The following is a 17,164-nucleotide window of genomic DNA, read 5'->3' on the forward strand; positions in this document are numbered from 1 at the left end:
GCCGGTGTTTATTTTTCTAACAGAAGAACTATTTGTACTCCATCTGAGACGGCTGAAGAAGTGATGTCTGTGGGAAGCCCCCTTTCTGAAGTCCTTTAGCTTTCTTGTCTCTTCTCTTCTCTTCTTATTGGCCCACATTTGAAATGAAATGAAATGATCTGCATTTCTATAGCGCTTTTCAAGTCAATGACTTCCCAAAGCGCTTTACATTGTGCTTCACATTTCCCAATAGCGGCCGTGATCTGTGCAACCATGTGAGGCGCTAACCTGCTTATTGGGGGTAATAGGGGGTTCAATGTCTTACCCAAGGACACTTCGACATGTAACACGGACAAGCCGGGATTCGAACTGGGATCCCTTAATCCTAAAACGATCGCTCTACCTCCTGAGCTACTGCCGCCCCGCAAGATGGAGTCTCAGCTCCTGCCATGTGCGTGCCAAGCGATTGTTTGCGCCCAATGATCTCACAACACAGCACCTTGTCGTCAGCAAATCCATGAGTCCTGTTATCAAAGTTTCCTAGACAAAATATTATGCTTTTTGAACAGCCTGCCCAGACATTAAACTACAGCCCAGCCAGTGAATATCTATTGCATTAAACTGAGTCAATCATATAAAATCCTTTAGGGCTCACAGCCTTTTAATCATTTTTTACTTATTGAAAAAAATGCACGTTATACATATTTTTCTTATCCAAATAGCTCAAGCTTGACGGGTTCTATTAATAGTTCAATTCATTTGTTCAAAGCTCCAGTGTACTCGATTGACCCAAAAGATGGTTTAATGGACAATCGTGTCTATTTTCTCCCCTGAATTCCTCGTTTACTGTGTGCAAAAAAACCGGCTGTCAAACGGACTCTCCTCGTGTTTAATGATTCCCGTTTGCCGACCCCGCTGCTGTTTTAATGCGGGGCCGATACTGGCCCCCGTCGGCACCATAGCCCGGCAGGGTCCGAGGGGATTCATTGATATTGAAGAGATACTAAATCAGGCTTGTTATGACTCTGCTGCTGCTGATAGTTAAAAAAAAGGGCACACAACTTGGGAGTTTTTGTAACTCTCGAATACGATTTTTTATTCCCTTCTCCGTCATCAAATAAACTAAGGAGAGGTTATTCTGCATCAATTCCTTATGAACACTTAATTATATTGTATTTATTTGTGTATTATGCACTTTCTTTTTTACCTCAAAGTTTGTGCTATACACAAGGTTTTACCGTAATTATGCAATGATTGCTGAGTTAAAATTAGCTCTGACTACAACCGCAACATTCGGATGTAATAGGTTTATGGTTTGAACAAATTTATGTAATATAGTGTCTTCTAATTAAAAAAGAACATTTGATAAATACAAAAAAATATTTTATATATTTTCAAGTTAAAGAATAATAAAAATACAAGAATATTTATTATTATAATTATTTATAATTTTTGTACTTGTATTTCAACATAAAGGAAAATAATAATAAGAATAATACAACTAACATAGTGTATGAATGCACTAATACAAAATAAATGTATTATAATGCAAATAAACTAGATGAATTAGATAATAAAATAAATACATTATATGAACATAAAATTAAAATACATAAAAATACAATATGAATTTTAATGTGTTATATATACATAGGAATGAGGATGTGTTTCTCTCTCCATATCAGCATTTTTAATAATAAAAAAACCCTTCATTTTTAAGCTAATTATAATAAGAATACTAGAAGAGATATTATTATAACTAAAAATGAATTTATAATGGACTGTATGAACAGTGAAAATTATCAGAATTAAAGCATAAATACACTAAAACAAAATAAAAATATTAAAATATAAATCTCCCAAATAGAATGAATACAATAAATGATAATAAAAATATAATATTCACGGATTACAAAATAATAATAAGAACAATTAATAATAAAACAAACTAAATATGTTATGTACATTAATCAGAGTGATTTTCACTGTTGTTTCTGCAGGATATATTTTTTTTTTTGGTCCATTTTTTATTAAAAGAAAAACACAAAAACTCTTTTGAAACTGATTTTTTTTCAAATGACAGCAGTGATATATTGAAAAAAAATAAATAAATATATATATATATATATATATATTATTTTCATAGATGTTCCTTTTTTGGGGCTTTCCATAAAAAAAAAAAAAAAAAAAAATGAAAAAATATTCTTGTTTGCACTTGTGGAAATCAGTGGTGTATTCTAATCCCCCCGACTATGTACAATAAAAACAGCAACACAAATACTGCATTTGTTCATTTCTTTATTGAAAACTTCATATAACCCATACAGCAAACTGTACAATTGAATAATTCACAGTGTGTTAAAAAGAAAATATTTTGTAATCCTTAATTTTGATTCGATGTCGCTGAAAGTTGCCATCTTTCATTTCTTTACTAATCTTCTCTTAACACGTACACTCAGTAAATCCTTATGTGTCGATTCTATTTGTACAAAACCTTACAAAAACTATATTCATAGAAAGTTTCTCAATGTCCACAAACGAAACCCTGGCTGGCACCAACTTGGTTGAGTTTTTTTTGTTTTGTTATTTTCAGACAAATGTTTGAAGCAGCAAAACTCAAAAAGGAAAGGCATTACATACACCCTCCCAATCAATAAATCTAAGAAAACAGATTAAGGTTTTTACCCACCCCCAGCACTGAATGTCTTTTTGGACATTATATTTTAGGTAAAATCTGGTCTGTTTTAGACACGATTAAGCCCAAAATAGACGTCTAAATTTGGGTTTTGTATAGGCAATTCAACATAGTTTGATAATAGTTGTTGTTCCGTATAATATATCCACCTTGTTACAAATCTAGACCACAAAAAGCCGTCTTTTCAACATTTATGAGTTTTTTTATTAGTTATAATACGTTTGTTTTCCAACATTTACTTTCGGGTGAAACATACGCATCTTTTTAACAGTTTTTTAACATCTTTTTTAATCAGTTCACGCTAAATAGCCTTAATTAGAAGGTAGCCCAACAAAAAACATCTAAAATCAGGTTGGTTTTTCCCATTCAATGTGGACCAAATTCAGTCCAAGAATGGTTGTTTTTTCTGTTTATTATGTTTAATTTGGTTCAAATTAATTCCCAAAAAAGGCTTTTGAAAATTTTTAGACATCCATGTCCTTCCATAGCTCCCTTTAATCCAAAAGTAGGCGTCTTTCGGACGGAACCTGGGCGTCCTTTTCGCTTCTTTTCGATATTTTGTTCAACCAGTTTGTGATGGGTGGATTAATTCTATTAATTCTTGTTTGGTCTGATTTAGACATGATTTAGCCTCAAAATAGATGTCTGAAATGGGGGTTTCTTTAACCCTAAGAATGTAAACCTAATATATTCCAATAATATCAATTGTTGTGTTTACTACGTCTAATTTGGTCCAAATATACCCCCCCCAAAAGACGTTTTCAATTGTCACTCTTTAAATTAATAAAGGCGTAAATAGGACAAAGCCTGAGAGTCTTTTAAATGTCTTTTGGGGGGCCTAATGGCTGAAAATCCTGAGGCCATCTGCCGCCATCCCTATCAGTGTGAATGAGCCCCCCTCGGGTCCCTTTTCTCACATGGTTAGTCTGTGCCTTGCCACAATCATATTTCATTTCTATTAGTATTTTATTTAACTATTATGTGTGTTTGTGTTTATGCGTTTTAGGTTGTTAGGTGTTGGTAAAGGACAGGATTTTATTGTCTTAATGTACGCTGAATGTTTTTATTCAGAACTTTGAGTGTAAATTTATTGCCTGAAAAATGATCTATGATAAATGTGAACGTGTTTTGAATGCATTTTCAATATTTTTTTTTAATTAAGTTGGTGTGGTCTGATTTAGAAAGTCTAAAGTCTAAAATTTTACCAAAAATAGTCCAATAATAGTTGTTGTGTTTATTATGCCTATTTCGATCCAAAGTATTTTTCAACTTTTACATTTAGACACATTTTCAACATCTTTTCAGCCAGTTTGTGCTGGGTTGAATGGGTTATTTAATTTCCAATTGTGTCATTTTTAAACACACAGATTCGACTAAATGAGTGGATTAAATCTAATAAGGAAAGTACATAATCATTTTGTCTAGGTATTATTCTCAAAAACAGCAATTTTATAAAGTGGGAGGAGAGTCTTCAATGGGGGGCACCAGAGGGTAGTTGTCGCAACTTCACGAAAATGAAGAAAAATAATATTTTCTAAACAGAAAAAAAATGTAGCAATGCTGAAGGTAAAAATGATTTCCTTTCAAATGATGCGGGCGTTATTGATGAAAACAGACATTTTTCCTGGGGGGTGCCAACTTGCAGTTTTTACTTCATCGCGAAAATGAAGAAAAAATATATCTTAAAACTTGATACTACAGTTTTATTCAGACCCAAAATAATGTTTGACTCATTATGCAATGATTATTATTTGTAGCAACCATTCTAAATAACCACAGCGGGCTAAGTTAAAAAGAAAAAAAGAAAAAGAAAAAAAAAGTAACAATGCAATCGCAGAAATTTCTCGGTGGAGGTAATTTCACTGACTGTCTTTCCACGGAGAAGTTTGATGTTTCCCGCTCAAATTTGACACAATTGTTTATTCTGTTTTTGATAAACTGGCAATAAAAGATGTATAAAAAATGCGTGACAACATACGAAAAGAAAGAAGTCATGTTGATCAATCTGCCCCAATAAAAATCTGCAAAATAAATAGGGAAAATAGGCAACTTTAGCATGTTTCCCCCGCCCCGGTGTAAAATTAGGCAAATACTCTTGTAATCTTTTTTAACTGCATTCATGTTTAAATGATTTATTTTTCTTTTTTTTGGGGTTTAACTCTTCAGCTGATCTATTCTGTGATTTTAGTTTAGCCAAATATCGAGATTGGATCAGAAATTTTAAACTCTTTAATCCATTACAATTATGTAGATTATTTTCCCATGTAATCAAACAATAACTGCAATATACTGTTAAGTATTTCCTTTAATAATAATAAATAAAACCAAGGGCTTTGTGGCAAAGTGAAAACGTACATTGAAGTGATCTCTTTATTGAAATAAATACCCACTATGACATGGTGAGTTCCTTTATAACAATTATAAATGTTATCAAAATACATTTGTCTCCTGCTCTTCTTATCTACACACTCTACGTTGCAGAAGTCTTCGGATAAACAATTATACGACGGGTGTCTAACTCCACCAACGCTAAGGTATACACACTCATGAGATAGATTTTTCAAGGTTTTTTTTACCGTTTTTGTAATGATTTATATCGCAAACCTCACAGAGGTCTACTCGCCCGACACCAGGTCTATAGGTCCACTCCTATACACTTCCCAGTTTGATGGGAAAACTCCGTACGAGGTTTCAACGTTGCGGCTCGGGATTAGGAATACCTAGGCACGCTTAGCTTTTAGCGTTATACAATGATACCACGGTATTTAAACAAATCAGTATAGAGCATTTTTGTTTAGGTATTTGAATAAAACATCAAAACTTGAATAAATCATGTTTCAGTAGTATTTTGGGTATTTAAGAAAAATGTTGCGGTGTAACTCGATAAACCATCTTGAACAGGTAATGGTCAAGTAAACCAAGGTATCACTGTACATAGACGCGCTAGGTTTGCTTAGCTATCTCAGTTTTACTGTGTTTTGATTGTTTTATATATGGCCCATTTTGCTATGTATTTGTGTATCTACTGAATTTTGAACTCAAACTACAAGACCGCAACACTTTAGTCAACACTGCACGATAGACATTCTCTGCCTTTGTGGAACGGAAAGACAAATTCTGATCAGATTAAATAATGAAAGAAAGATTTTTTGGGGCTGGATTAACAGAGCACAATTTCAGCGATTCGGTTTTGTCCGCCTGATGCTGACTTTTGTCCATTTATTTTCCCTGTGACGCAACAAAAAAACAGCCGAATCAAATATTAACAGGCTTGTTATGTGAATTTTGACTATTTTTTTTTAACTTTTTGGCCTTTGTGATCATTTTCATTTAAAACATTTGATTTGCTGGTTTTAGGGAATGCAAAAAATGAAATCTCTGGCTGATTTTAATATATATATATATATATATATATATATATATATATATATATATATATATATATATATACATCAAAATAATCTACCATCTATTTATATGGTATATGATTATTTAGTGTCAAGATATTTTGACATATTTATTTCAGTATTTAATGCTCACTTGAAGGATGATTTCTCTAAAGAAACAGGATAATACCAATTTAAATGAAAAATATATTAAATTTGGCAAAACTTTTGTTAAATATTTACTTTTTGCACTGATCCCTTTGCTACATGAATATACTATATCTAAAAACAAAATTTGATATAAAATAAAACCGAATTCGACCACTCCCTCGTGCAGTTTAATTCCAACCATAAATAATCGCTTTCGAAATATTTTCCACTAATCATGAGAAGAATGTCCGGGCCCTCTGTTTAAAGGTCACATCTTTGGCAAGATTTTTTTTTTTTGTAAGGATGAACAGTCCGCTCTTGTACAAAGTCATGCTCGCGTGAGGCCTAGCTAGAAATCCTTTTACGAAAACCATTTAACTCGCCATTTGCCATATATTTTGGACTATAAGGCGCACCTAAGGTTTTACATACAAGATTTGACTGCATATCACCACATTTGAGCCTTGATTGTGCAATGATTGATGAAATCCTTAAACATCCCTGACTTCAATTGCAAAACACTGTTTAGTGGTGGTTAGAGCGCTGACACTTAACCACTAAAACAACAGTTGTACAGATAACATATGACAAGGCATTGAAGCTTTTCTCATCATCACATTATTTTATAGTGCAAGGAACATTTATTTTAGTGTTATTTAGATACGTTATTTGGATTTTAGGTGTTTTTTCTTCTTATGTTACATCTCATTGTAATAAACACTGTCAGTAGAGAGAGTCATGTTCATATGCCAAAGCAGAGCATTTGTTCCCTCTTGTTTTGAGCAAACCCGCTTGTAATCATCTCTTTCCAGTGCTCTCCTAGAAATGTAAAAATTAAACTGTGAAAAATTATCTATATATATCTATATATATACCTTGTGAGTTATACCATTTTTTTCCTAAATTGCTGTTGCTAAATGTTATTGCACTTATTTTCATTTTACTATTGTTAGGATGCAATCTTTTTAATTGCATTATTATTATAACTTAGGCCAGTTTTTCTAACCACTGTCTTGTAATTATTATTGTTTTGGCCTATTTACTCTAATCTTCTTTTATTTTCTTTCGCTTTAAAGTATCCGTCTTACCCTTGAATGCTATGTCTAATCTCTCTGCATACCATGTTTCACGATCTTGATATCAATGACAATAAAGAATTTGTTTTTTTTTTCAGCTATTGGATACTCTGATACATCACATGATTGATTAACGTTGGCAGAAGTTTAAGATGAAGGCACCTGAAATCTGGATGCCAAAGTGTAATCACGGATTTGCTTTGTGCATTCTGACGAGTAAACCATTCTCTTCACTTATTTTGCAACAAAGTTGGATAATGGAGAAAACGGAAAGTATTTCAACAAAATACTCTTTTTCAAATGTACACCTATTGAACTGAGAGGTTATTGAAGCGCAGGTGAAAAAAAGGAGATACTGTTTCACCAATCGGAATGCACTATGCAAAACAAGGTTGTTGGTACCACAAGTTATAATAATGTGATAATAGGATACGCTTTAATGCCTTTTAGTATGTCATCAATACCACTAGTGGTCTTGTGGTATGTGTTGCCAGTCTCACTGCCACTTGTTGTGTTTGATTCCTATTGAAAATAATGTTTTGCGATTATGGTCAACGACACTTTGAGTGATCAATTATTGCGTCATTGCATTAGTATATACTGTAAGTGTAACCAATGGTGATACAGAAATACACACAGTAACTCTTTCTGTAGTCTCAATTTCATGCACCTTATAGTTTGGTGCGCCTTATATATGGAAAAAAATATGACAAAAGCTAATTTTTTGGGGTTGCGCCTTATAACCCGGAGCACCTCATAGAGCAGAAAATACGGTAATTGCTTGCCATCGTACCAGGACAACACGGACAAATATCCTCCGAATGCAAAAAGATCGCTTACACAATGCAATCCTTTTGAGGTAAAAGACCGTCCGTCCTTTATTTATTGCCTTCTTTTTTGTTTCAGTCCAGTCATTCAGCTGATTTGTCGGGACTATTTGTTTTTTTTCCGTCATACCTGCGTGGCGGACGCAGCCAGTTTGAGTTGTCCGTGTTTGGTGAGCGTGCCCACGTCGAAGCGGAGAAGGCCTTCGATGCCGTCGATACCGTTGTCCCTGGCCTCGGACACGTTGCTGAGGAGCGCCTTGCTCAAGGGAAGACGGGCGTCATCCCAGCGTTGCAGCTCAGGTTGTCCTTTCCGGGGAGACATCGCTGGTTGTAGGAGCGCATGTTGATCACGGCGTCCATCTTGGGTGGCGGTGGGGAAGGTGGAGGAGGGACTCTGTGTTTCACTCGCCTCTCGCAGGTGAACGACAGTCTGATCTCGTCCACCATGGCGCTGCACAAAGACCTCTGGGCAAAAAGGGAAGAGGAGCGCCAAAGGGGGGAGGCACAGACGGAGGGGGGACGGGTAGGTAGAGACCTTAGCTTTAATTCGGTTTGACGGTGCAGAGTGTTGGTAAAATGGATTCAAATGGAGCAAAGGTGGAATTTTGGGCGACTGTTTTTCATTAAGACCCAAGTTTGAAACGCATCAAAAGTTGGCCAATGCGGTAGAGAAGTTTTAAAGCAATGGTTCTCAACTGGTCTTAACGGACCACAATTCCACATCTAACCAAGAAAAGTAACCCAGTTCTCTAAGTTATCGAATGAAAGGCTTGTGCAGTTTAAAGCAGAGAAAGTGATGCATATCATGTATATATGTGTATTATTCACTGCATCCTAGTGGTACGAAAAACGTTATATTCGGTAAAAAACATTAATTTGAATACTGGGCAAAAATAAATGAACTATAGTTGAGTCTGTTAACTCTGTATGAACTTCTGTGGAAAACTTCGGTTCCGGAACTGATTGTGCAACTCATAGCGGTCAAGGCAACCGGTTATCCATACAAGGTGTAGCGCAGAGATCGGTATTTCCTGTTATTTGCCTGTTATGTAACCAAAATCTTGTCTATATATATGCTTTTTCTCAGTAAACACTGCTTTTTTACCTGGTCAGATCCTAAAAGAACAAAGTTGGACTCTCATACAAATGTTAATTTAAGGGCTATACAAATAAACATGGCTTGACTGTCATGGTTGCCATGGCGCCCGATTTGTCCACGCCGTGTGGTGCCAGGTTTTGTTACGGTTGCCACGGCGCCCAATTGGCCCCGCCCACTGACACCAGCTGAGACGCGTCGACTGATTGCTGCCGGACTACTTAAACGCGGTCTTGCGAGTTGCCTGGGGTCAGAGCAACCGCGAAACTATGCCAAGTCCTGTGAATTTGCCTGTGTTTTGATCCTGTTTTATTTTCGGCCCGATCTGATTGATTTTTGCCCACTCCTTAGTTCTCATTTCAATCCACTTCCGCAACCATCGATCTCTGGATCGAGTGTGCGGGCATTCCTCCTCTCCCCAATAAATTGTGAGTAACGTTACGCGATCTGGTTCTCATTCCTGTTTCCTGTCCTGGCTCGTGACATTGACTTGACTTAATTTCCATACAAATTCACAGGTCAAAAAATGTGTGTTTCTATTGAATATTGGAATCCATACCTAGAGGTTACTGCTATGTTTGCCCGGCGTCTTGCGCACAAAAACTAAAGGCAGAGACCATGGCATGGCAGCATTAAACAACAGTGCCATCTAATGGTCAAATATTACACATTGACGCTTTAAAGCTTTACCATGAGTCAATGCATCATTGGAACGTATACTCTAAAGTTAAAGCTTTGAATTAAACAGCTCTAAAAGCTAACTTTAATTATAGTTAAAGCTTTAAAACAATGTGGTAGCTTTCACTGAAATAAATGCCTTGTTAAAACGTTTACCTCTTAAATTAGAGCATCAACGCTATAACCCCAACTGCTCTTGTTCCTATGTGTCAGCATGCATGTTTAGCAAGCTTGTCAGTAGAGCATACATATGTATCAGACGGCTAATGCTCATAAAAATCGCCCAACATTTACAAGGTGCTTGCACGAGTGTGCGCCATGAGCATGCCGCTCACTTCGCTTAAACTCAAAACGAGCGGGGGACGCCAAGAAGGGGGTCATCTGCGGCATCGAGTAATGGATTAATTTTCTCTGCTCTAATTTGCATTCATGCCTATTAAAATAAGTAAATATTGTGGCCAAGCAGGAATTAGATTAGCCCGGGGCATGCAAATCCTTTTAGATCATGTTAGAACTAAACGCCGTGACGCGTTCGCTCGTCGGTCGGCCAGCTAAGGTTTTTTTTTTGTTTTTGTTTTTTAAAACGAGGCGCTAATGAACCCGGCGAGGTTTCTCGGCGTGGACACATACCTGATCCCGTTCTGCCGTCTTTCTCAGTTTGTAGACAAACTCGGCGATGGCCACGAAGACTGAAAGGAGCAGGCCGGACGCCAGAACGATAAATATGCCGCCAAGGTTTTGTATTCCCATGGGTCCCGCGTCTCGACGTTCGTCATCCAAGCAGCTGCTGCCGCTCCACCACTTCTCCTTCAGCATGTGCAGCCGGCCGTCCTCCATAATGTTAAGAATGGCGATGGAGATTTTGTCCCTGTACGGCGAGCCTGTGAGCAAGGCCCAAAAGAAGCTTTTACTCCACTTCTAAAATGTGGATACTGTTAACAACCTTAATACAAAGTCTTTTAGCATGGCAACAGTGGCCTTTCTTTCCGACGTTTTCTTTTTACGGTGTGGAAAGATTTTTTTTTTTTTTTTTTTTTTTTACGACATTTCCCTCACTACATTAATCTGTATCTGTATAGCGGTTTACTTTTGACAGTTTTATTACTTTGCGGATTTTCATCGAGCATTATGTTCTGCATTCTGATTGGCTAAATAGTCGTCCAGCTCTTTTTCTGCCTGTGCCTGCCTGTTTATCAATGATATTACTGTTTAAGCTGTACACATATGTAAAACAGCTTGAAAAAGCAAAATTTCGTATGTGCAAATGCTCTAGACCAGCAAAAGCACAGTAAAAGATGCTTTCTATAGTTGGTCTTTTTGCCTTGCTAAAGTACAAAAACAAAACATTTACACCACATATTTGTTTCCCAAAAATGGCCGCACAATAGTGACAAAATACATTCCGAACATGGATAGTGTCTTAAAATAATTCCCAATCAGTACTGCAATTCAACAGAAAAAATAGTTTTAAAATTCAAAGTTGACAGTACAGAAGTTATTTGTAAGAAAAAAACACACATAAAAATATGTTGCTTGAGCGTGTAAATTGGGCGTGTTCTTTGATTTCAATGTCTCATCTCATCTCATCTCATCAGCTGCACTGCTTATCCTCAGTAGGGTCGCGGGGATGCTGGAGCCCATCGCAGCAATCATCGGGCAGTGGGCAGGGGACACCCTGGACTGGTTGCCAGCCAATCGCAGGGCACACGGGGACAGACAACTCACTCGCTCAGTCACACCTAGGGACGATTTGGACCGGCCAATTCACCTGAAATGCATGTTTTTGGAATGTGGGAGGAAACCGGAGTGCCCGGAGGAAACCCACGCAAGCACGGGGAGAACATACAAACTCCGCACAGTAAGGCCGGGAGCTGGATTTGAACCCACTTAGGAGGTTCCCACGACCTCAGAACTGTGCCGCACATGCGCTAACCACTGCGCCGCCGTGCTGCCCTGGTTTCAATGTGTAATAGAATATTTAATAAATAAATTAATAAAGGTTTCTAATTTGCTGACTTTGACAACCGCTGGTCCTTTTTAGAAGGGAACCCTCGCAAAAAAAAACAGGTATTACTGTAATAAAGATAATTGCGTGCAAAAATATTCGAACATATGTATAATTATGTTTCCAAGATGCTGTTGGTTGACTTAATATAATGCTTTGCTATTGGTTTGTGACACAGCATGATTCAAAAGCCGATATGCTACTGGCTGAACTATTTTCCACAATGCATTTGTCTCCATTCAATACAGTCGCTCATGTGCTTTCTAAAAATATTTTTTGTAATGTATCCCTATAATTCTTGCAACTGCATCCACCCACTCCTCCATTAAACCATCAAGTCACTTCGCACCAAGGGCAAAAATATATGAATAGAATATATATATATATATATATATATATATATATATATATATATATATATATATATATCCCTCATCCCATTCTCATTAGCCGTACCGCTTATCCTCATTAGGGTCGCGGGGGGGCTGGAGCCCATCCCAGCCATCTCCGGGCAGTGGGCAGGGGACACCCTGAACTGGTTGCAAACCAATCGCAGGGCACACGGGGACAGACAACTCACTCGCTCATTCACACCTAGGGACAATTTTTGTACCGGCCAATTCACCTGAAATGTATGTTTTTGGAATGTGGGAGGAAACCGCAGTGCCCGGAGGAAACCCACGCGTACTATATTTTCATCTGGGGTCCCCGGGGTTCAGACACCATTAGCTACATATTACCGTAGGTTTCTATCTTCGCCTGTATGACGATTTTAATTTGAATTGTCTCCATTGTCAGTGATATCTATGTTGTGATACATTGTATGCAACAAGATTAGACATGGTACTCCAGGGTAAAAAGGAATAAAGACTTTTAAGAGAAAATAGATAAAACACTGTCAGGATAGTCAGAAAATATTTACAATGTCGTGCTTAAAGATTGGCCTAAGTTAAAAAAGAAAGGTGCAATGAAAAATAATAGTGTATTTTAACATTCATGCAATAAAAATAAGTAAAATATCATTCAGCAGGAACAGTAATCCCCAAATATGTCACAAGATATGTTTTCATAGTTTTGTGCGGTCATTCACGGTGTTAATGGCCCTGGCAAAGAAGCTGTTTCTGAACTTGTTTGTCCTTGTTTTAAGGGTACAATCCCCACTTCAGAATGAATTTAGGTCGTATTAGGAGAAGCAGTATAGAGAGTATCCTGACCAGCTGCATCACTGTGTGGCATTGTAACTCCACTGTCTCCTGCCCGAAGAATCTGCAGCGCATGGTGAGATCAGCTGAAAAGGGTGTCTCCCTCCTGGACATATAAAACTCTCGCCTCACCCACAAAACCAGGATTGAAGGTGACCCCACCCACCGACCTCAGAGCCTCTTAACCTGCTGTCGTCAGAGAAAGGACTCCAGAGTTTCAGAACCAGGACCAGCAGGCTCAAAGACAGCTTATTTCATGAGGCTGTCAGGACTTTGAGCTCTCTAACTAGCCTTACCCATCTGCCTACTACCAAATCAATGCAAAACTGCTCTATTTAGAATCCACTAATACTTTGCCCATGCTTTATTCTAAACCTTATACATCTTTATATGCCTAATTTGATTTTTTTACCTTGCTGTTATTTGTTATTTGTAGCTATAACTATAACTATAGCATATTTGTCAATACATTCGAAAGTTGATCCTGGGGGTGCACTTTACAGGTATATTCATATTCGATACCATCCATTTAAGGGTCTTACCAAGGGGTGTTCCGATTCCGTAGCCTTTGCTGTCGATGAGGCCGCCCACCTGTGTCAGGTTGCAGTTGTGCCTAGTGATGTAATCGATGGTGGTAGACTCCATAATGAGAGCATAGTCAGACTTGAGGACACGCTGGATGCCATCCTCGATGGACTTGACCAAAGACGTGCTCGGCTTGCTGCTCATGAAGGCCCACATCTTTTCGAAAGTGGAAACCTTGGATTTCTGATAAAAAAAAAAATACAATTACTGTTAGGTCTATTACCTTAGATCTCTGAATACAAAGTACAATATGAGACAAAATATATTAGTATTGCTCATAAGGCGATGGTCAGTTCTCAGCCTGATTCTCATCGGCCCAAAATGTCACCAACTCCCCATTTTATTCACAGAATATTTGGGGGAAGAAAGTTGGGGGAAGAAACAAAGGGACACTCCATTTATATACAGGGGAACATAAAACTGAAGAATGCAGCTTTAATCCACTGGCAAATGGTTGATAGGTCTGAACAGGTCACATCCCCAAAGGGTAATACAACTCTCCGAATTAAGGAAAATACCACTCACCTGCAAGGGTCTCTGTAATGCTCAAAATATGTAGTTATTCAATTACACATTTTCAATAATTCTATAATTTACGAAACAACAAATAAAAAAAAAAGATTATACCTTGTTCCGAGATTGTTTTTCTGACAACTATTGAGTCCTTATCCTTATGCCGTTTTTATACCCAGGTCACATATTCACCCAGAAGCCGTAACGTTAATTTGTTCATTGTTATCTGATGTCTCTGTTTGACTGACAAAATATTTTTGCAAGTAATCTGTTCTTGCTAACACTATTTCTGAATAAATATGAACTGAGGGAAAATAGTTAAACTCACTCATTGTTCTCCAGGCTAATCAAATTAGAAAGACACTTTAATTATTTAAAGCTACAGTGTTTTCTCGCTGTATCCTGGTATGACTTTCACGTCCTCAGTGCATCGCGGATAACTCAGTTCTCCGTATATTTGTGTATATTGTGGAATTTTGGCATCACTTTGAGAGTGCCTGTACACACAAACCAATCTGAGAACTGCAGGGCAAGGGTGGGGGGTTGTTTCCAGACATGGCCAAAATAACTTCACTAAAAAATGTGAAAATTCGGGTTAACTTCCGGCTGAGTCCCCTAACCAGCTCAGTAGCCTAGATGGTAAGGCGCCCGCTTTGAGACTGGGAGGTTCGGGTTCGCGCCCCGGCCGAGTCATTCCTAAGACTTAAAAAGTGGTCGGCGGCGCCCTCTCTTGGCTGCGGCTGCATCGGGTCAGATGCAATCGACATTTCGTTCTGTGTACATTGTTACACAGAATGACAATACAAGGAAATTATTATTATTATTATTATTATAAATCAGGTTAATCGGGCTCGGGCTGTTTTAGGCTTTCATACCCGCGGGCTGGGTCGGGTCATGCTGGATTTTTGAGGTCCGATTTTATCTCTAGATGGATACAACTGTATTTCTGATAGTAGTAAAATGTATCACAAAACAAATAATATACTATAACTCGTTTGGATGACTAGCGAGTCCTTGTCCTTTGAAGCCACCAACTAACATACATTGAGGATTATAAAGGACATGGCACATAAGGAGCTCGTGCATTTAATCTCATAAGTGCTACTCAAGCAAGACTGCGCCACGCTGTAATATTTCATAACGTTTTTATACCAGGGTCACATTTATGCCGTGTCTAATCCGGGATAATTGCCATCGCAACGATTGAGAGCCGTTACAAATTAACCGAGAGGGCCGTTGCAACCCAAGCGTGTTTGCTTAGAACGACAATGTTGGTATTTCAACGGTAAAAGTGACACTTAGAAATACGGTGAGCGATGCCAAGTGGCAGCTGAAGCGCAGCATTTAATGAGATTTTAATCGCACGTATTCGCCCGGGACGTTACAAAGACAAACTCGGAAAAGACGCAGCGAGTAATAGGGAATCTGGCATTCATCCCTGAGTGCTCGAAAGACCAGGTGATGAGGATTACCCCTCGTTAAACTTTGGTCTGTTTTTGACATTGTGTGAATATTTTGGCATTTATAACATCAACTACAACCAATGTTTGGACCGGGGTTGGGGACCTATGGCTCGCGAGGCAGATGTGGCTCTTTTGATGATAGCATCTGGCTCGCAAATCTGGCTCGCAGATTTGTGTTTAAAAAAAATATTGTTTGTTTAAATCCATCAATGGATTTTCTACTGCTCATGTCTTTTGCAGAGTTGCAATTGCATGAGCGATTGTCTATTATTTTAATTGGATGATAATACCCTACGTTGGCAGTTACTGGGCCGTTGCTGGGGGCACAGGTACACGCCCCCTTTTGCGTCTCTTGGTACTTGGCCGTTGGTCGTTAGCTCAAAGCTAACCCTTTGACAGAGAAGATGGCGAAACGAAAAACGGATGATGAATATCGTACACTTCAGGACGAATGGACCGAAGAATTTGCCTCTGTGGAGAGAGCGGGTTCTGCGGTATGCCTAATTTGCAATGACAAAATTGCATCAATGATATGGTCGAATGTAAAGCGGCACTTCGACACACGGCGTGCCGCCTTTGCACGGTCTGCTTTTGCACAGCAATGTGCGCTGGTTGTCAAGAGGGAAGGTGCTCAGCCGTTTTGCGGCTTGCCTCAACGAAACACGGACTTTCCTTGAAATGAAAGGCAACGAGCATCCTGAGCGAGCAAAAACTGAGTGACTCCTCAAGTTCTATTATCTCGTGGATATTACCGAACATCTGAACCAGCTCAACGTTAAAATGCGAGGTGTTGGAAATAGTGTTATCCCTTCAACATGCCGTTTGATTTTGAAAACAAGCTGGACCTCTTCATCAAGGATCTTGAAACGGGTCGCTTACTACATTTTGAAAAACTGAGAGAGTTTACAGAGGCATGCACAACAAGTGAGCCCACTCAAAACTTTGATCTCCACCAGCTAGCTGGCTTCACATCCGGTCTCCTCCAGTCCCGAGCACTCTGGTCTTTTTAAGTTCACCACCTGTCAAAACGAGTGTTCACTGAACACAGCCGACCTGAGTTGCATTCGTGATGTCTCCCTGGTAGATTTTGAAGCAGAAGAGGCTGACGTGAAGGCCTCAGAGATGTGGATGAACAAGTTTACATCACTGAATGAAGAGTTGGAAAGAATTGCACGACAGAAAGCGGAGTTGGCGAGCAAGCACATGTGGACAAAAATGAACAAACTTCAACCCGAAGACGAGCTGATTCTCGAAAACTTGGAACGCGCTTCCAGTCACATACCACACACTGAGGCGTGTGAGTATTAGTGTATTGACAATGTTTGAATCGACATATTCATGTGAGCAGTCATTTTCACATCTCAAAAACATCAAGTCCAACCTATGATCACGTTTGATGGATGAAAGCCTCAATGCCTGCATGAAGCTTAAACTCACCAAGTACCAACCAGACTACAAAACTATCAGCAAATCCATGCAGCACCAGAAGTCGCATTAATGGTGAGTATT

At 38.4% G+C, this 17,164-nt stretch overlaps 1 protein-coding gene across 1 annotated transcript in view; it reads right to left on the minus strand.

Moving 5' to 3' along the window:
- Positions 1-6,127: 6,127 nt before the first annotated feature.
- The window catches only part of grik3 (glutamate ionotropic receptor kainate type subunit 3), a 176,015-nt gene continuing 164,978 nt past the window's right edge, over positions 6,128-17,164 (minus strand). Inside the window, exons 14-16 of the mRNA XM_088327081.1 lie at positions 13,637-13,862; positions 10,518-10,768; positions 6,128-8,576 (exon numbers count right to left, since the gene is read on the minus strand). Coding sequence (XP_088183207.1) covers positions 8,238-8,576; positions 10,518-10,768; positions 13,637-13,862 — 816 coding nt within the window. The 3' untranslated portion in view covers positions 6,128-8,237. The remainder of the gene's footprint in view (positions 8,577-10,517; positions 10,769-13,636; positions 13,863-17,164) is intronic.

This window comes from Urocampus carinirostris, chromosome 2 (assembly GCF_059441175.1).
Source record: "Urocampus carinirostris isolate Australia breed hairy pipefish chromosome 2, RoL_Ucar_1.0, whole genome shotgun sequence".
Taxonomy (NCBI): domain Eukaryota; kingdom Metazoa; phylum Chordata; class Actinopteri; order Syngnathiformes; family Syngnathidae; genus Urocampus; species Urocampus carinirostris.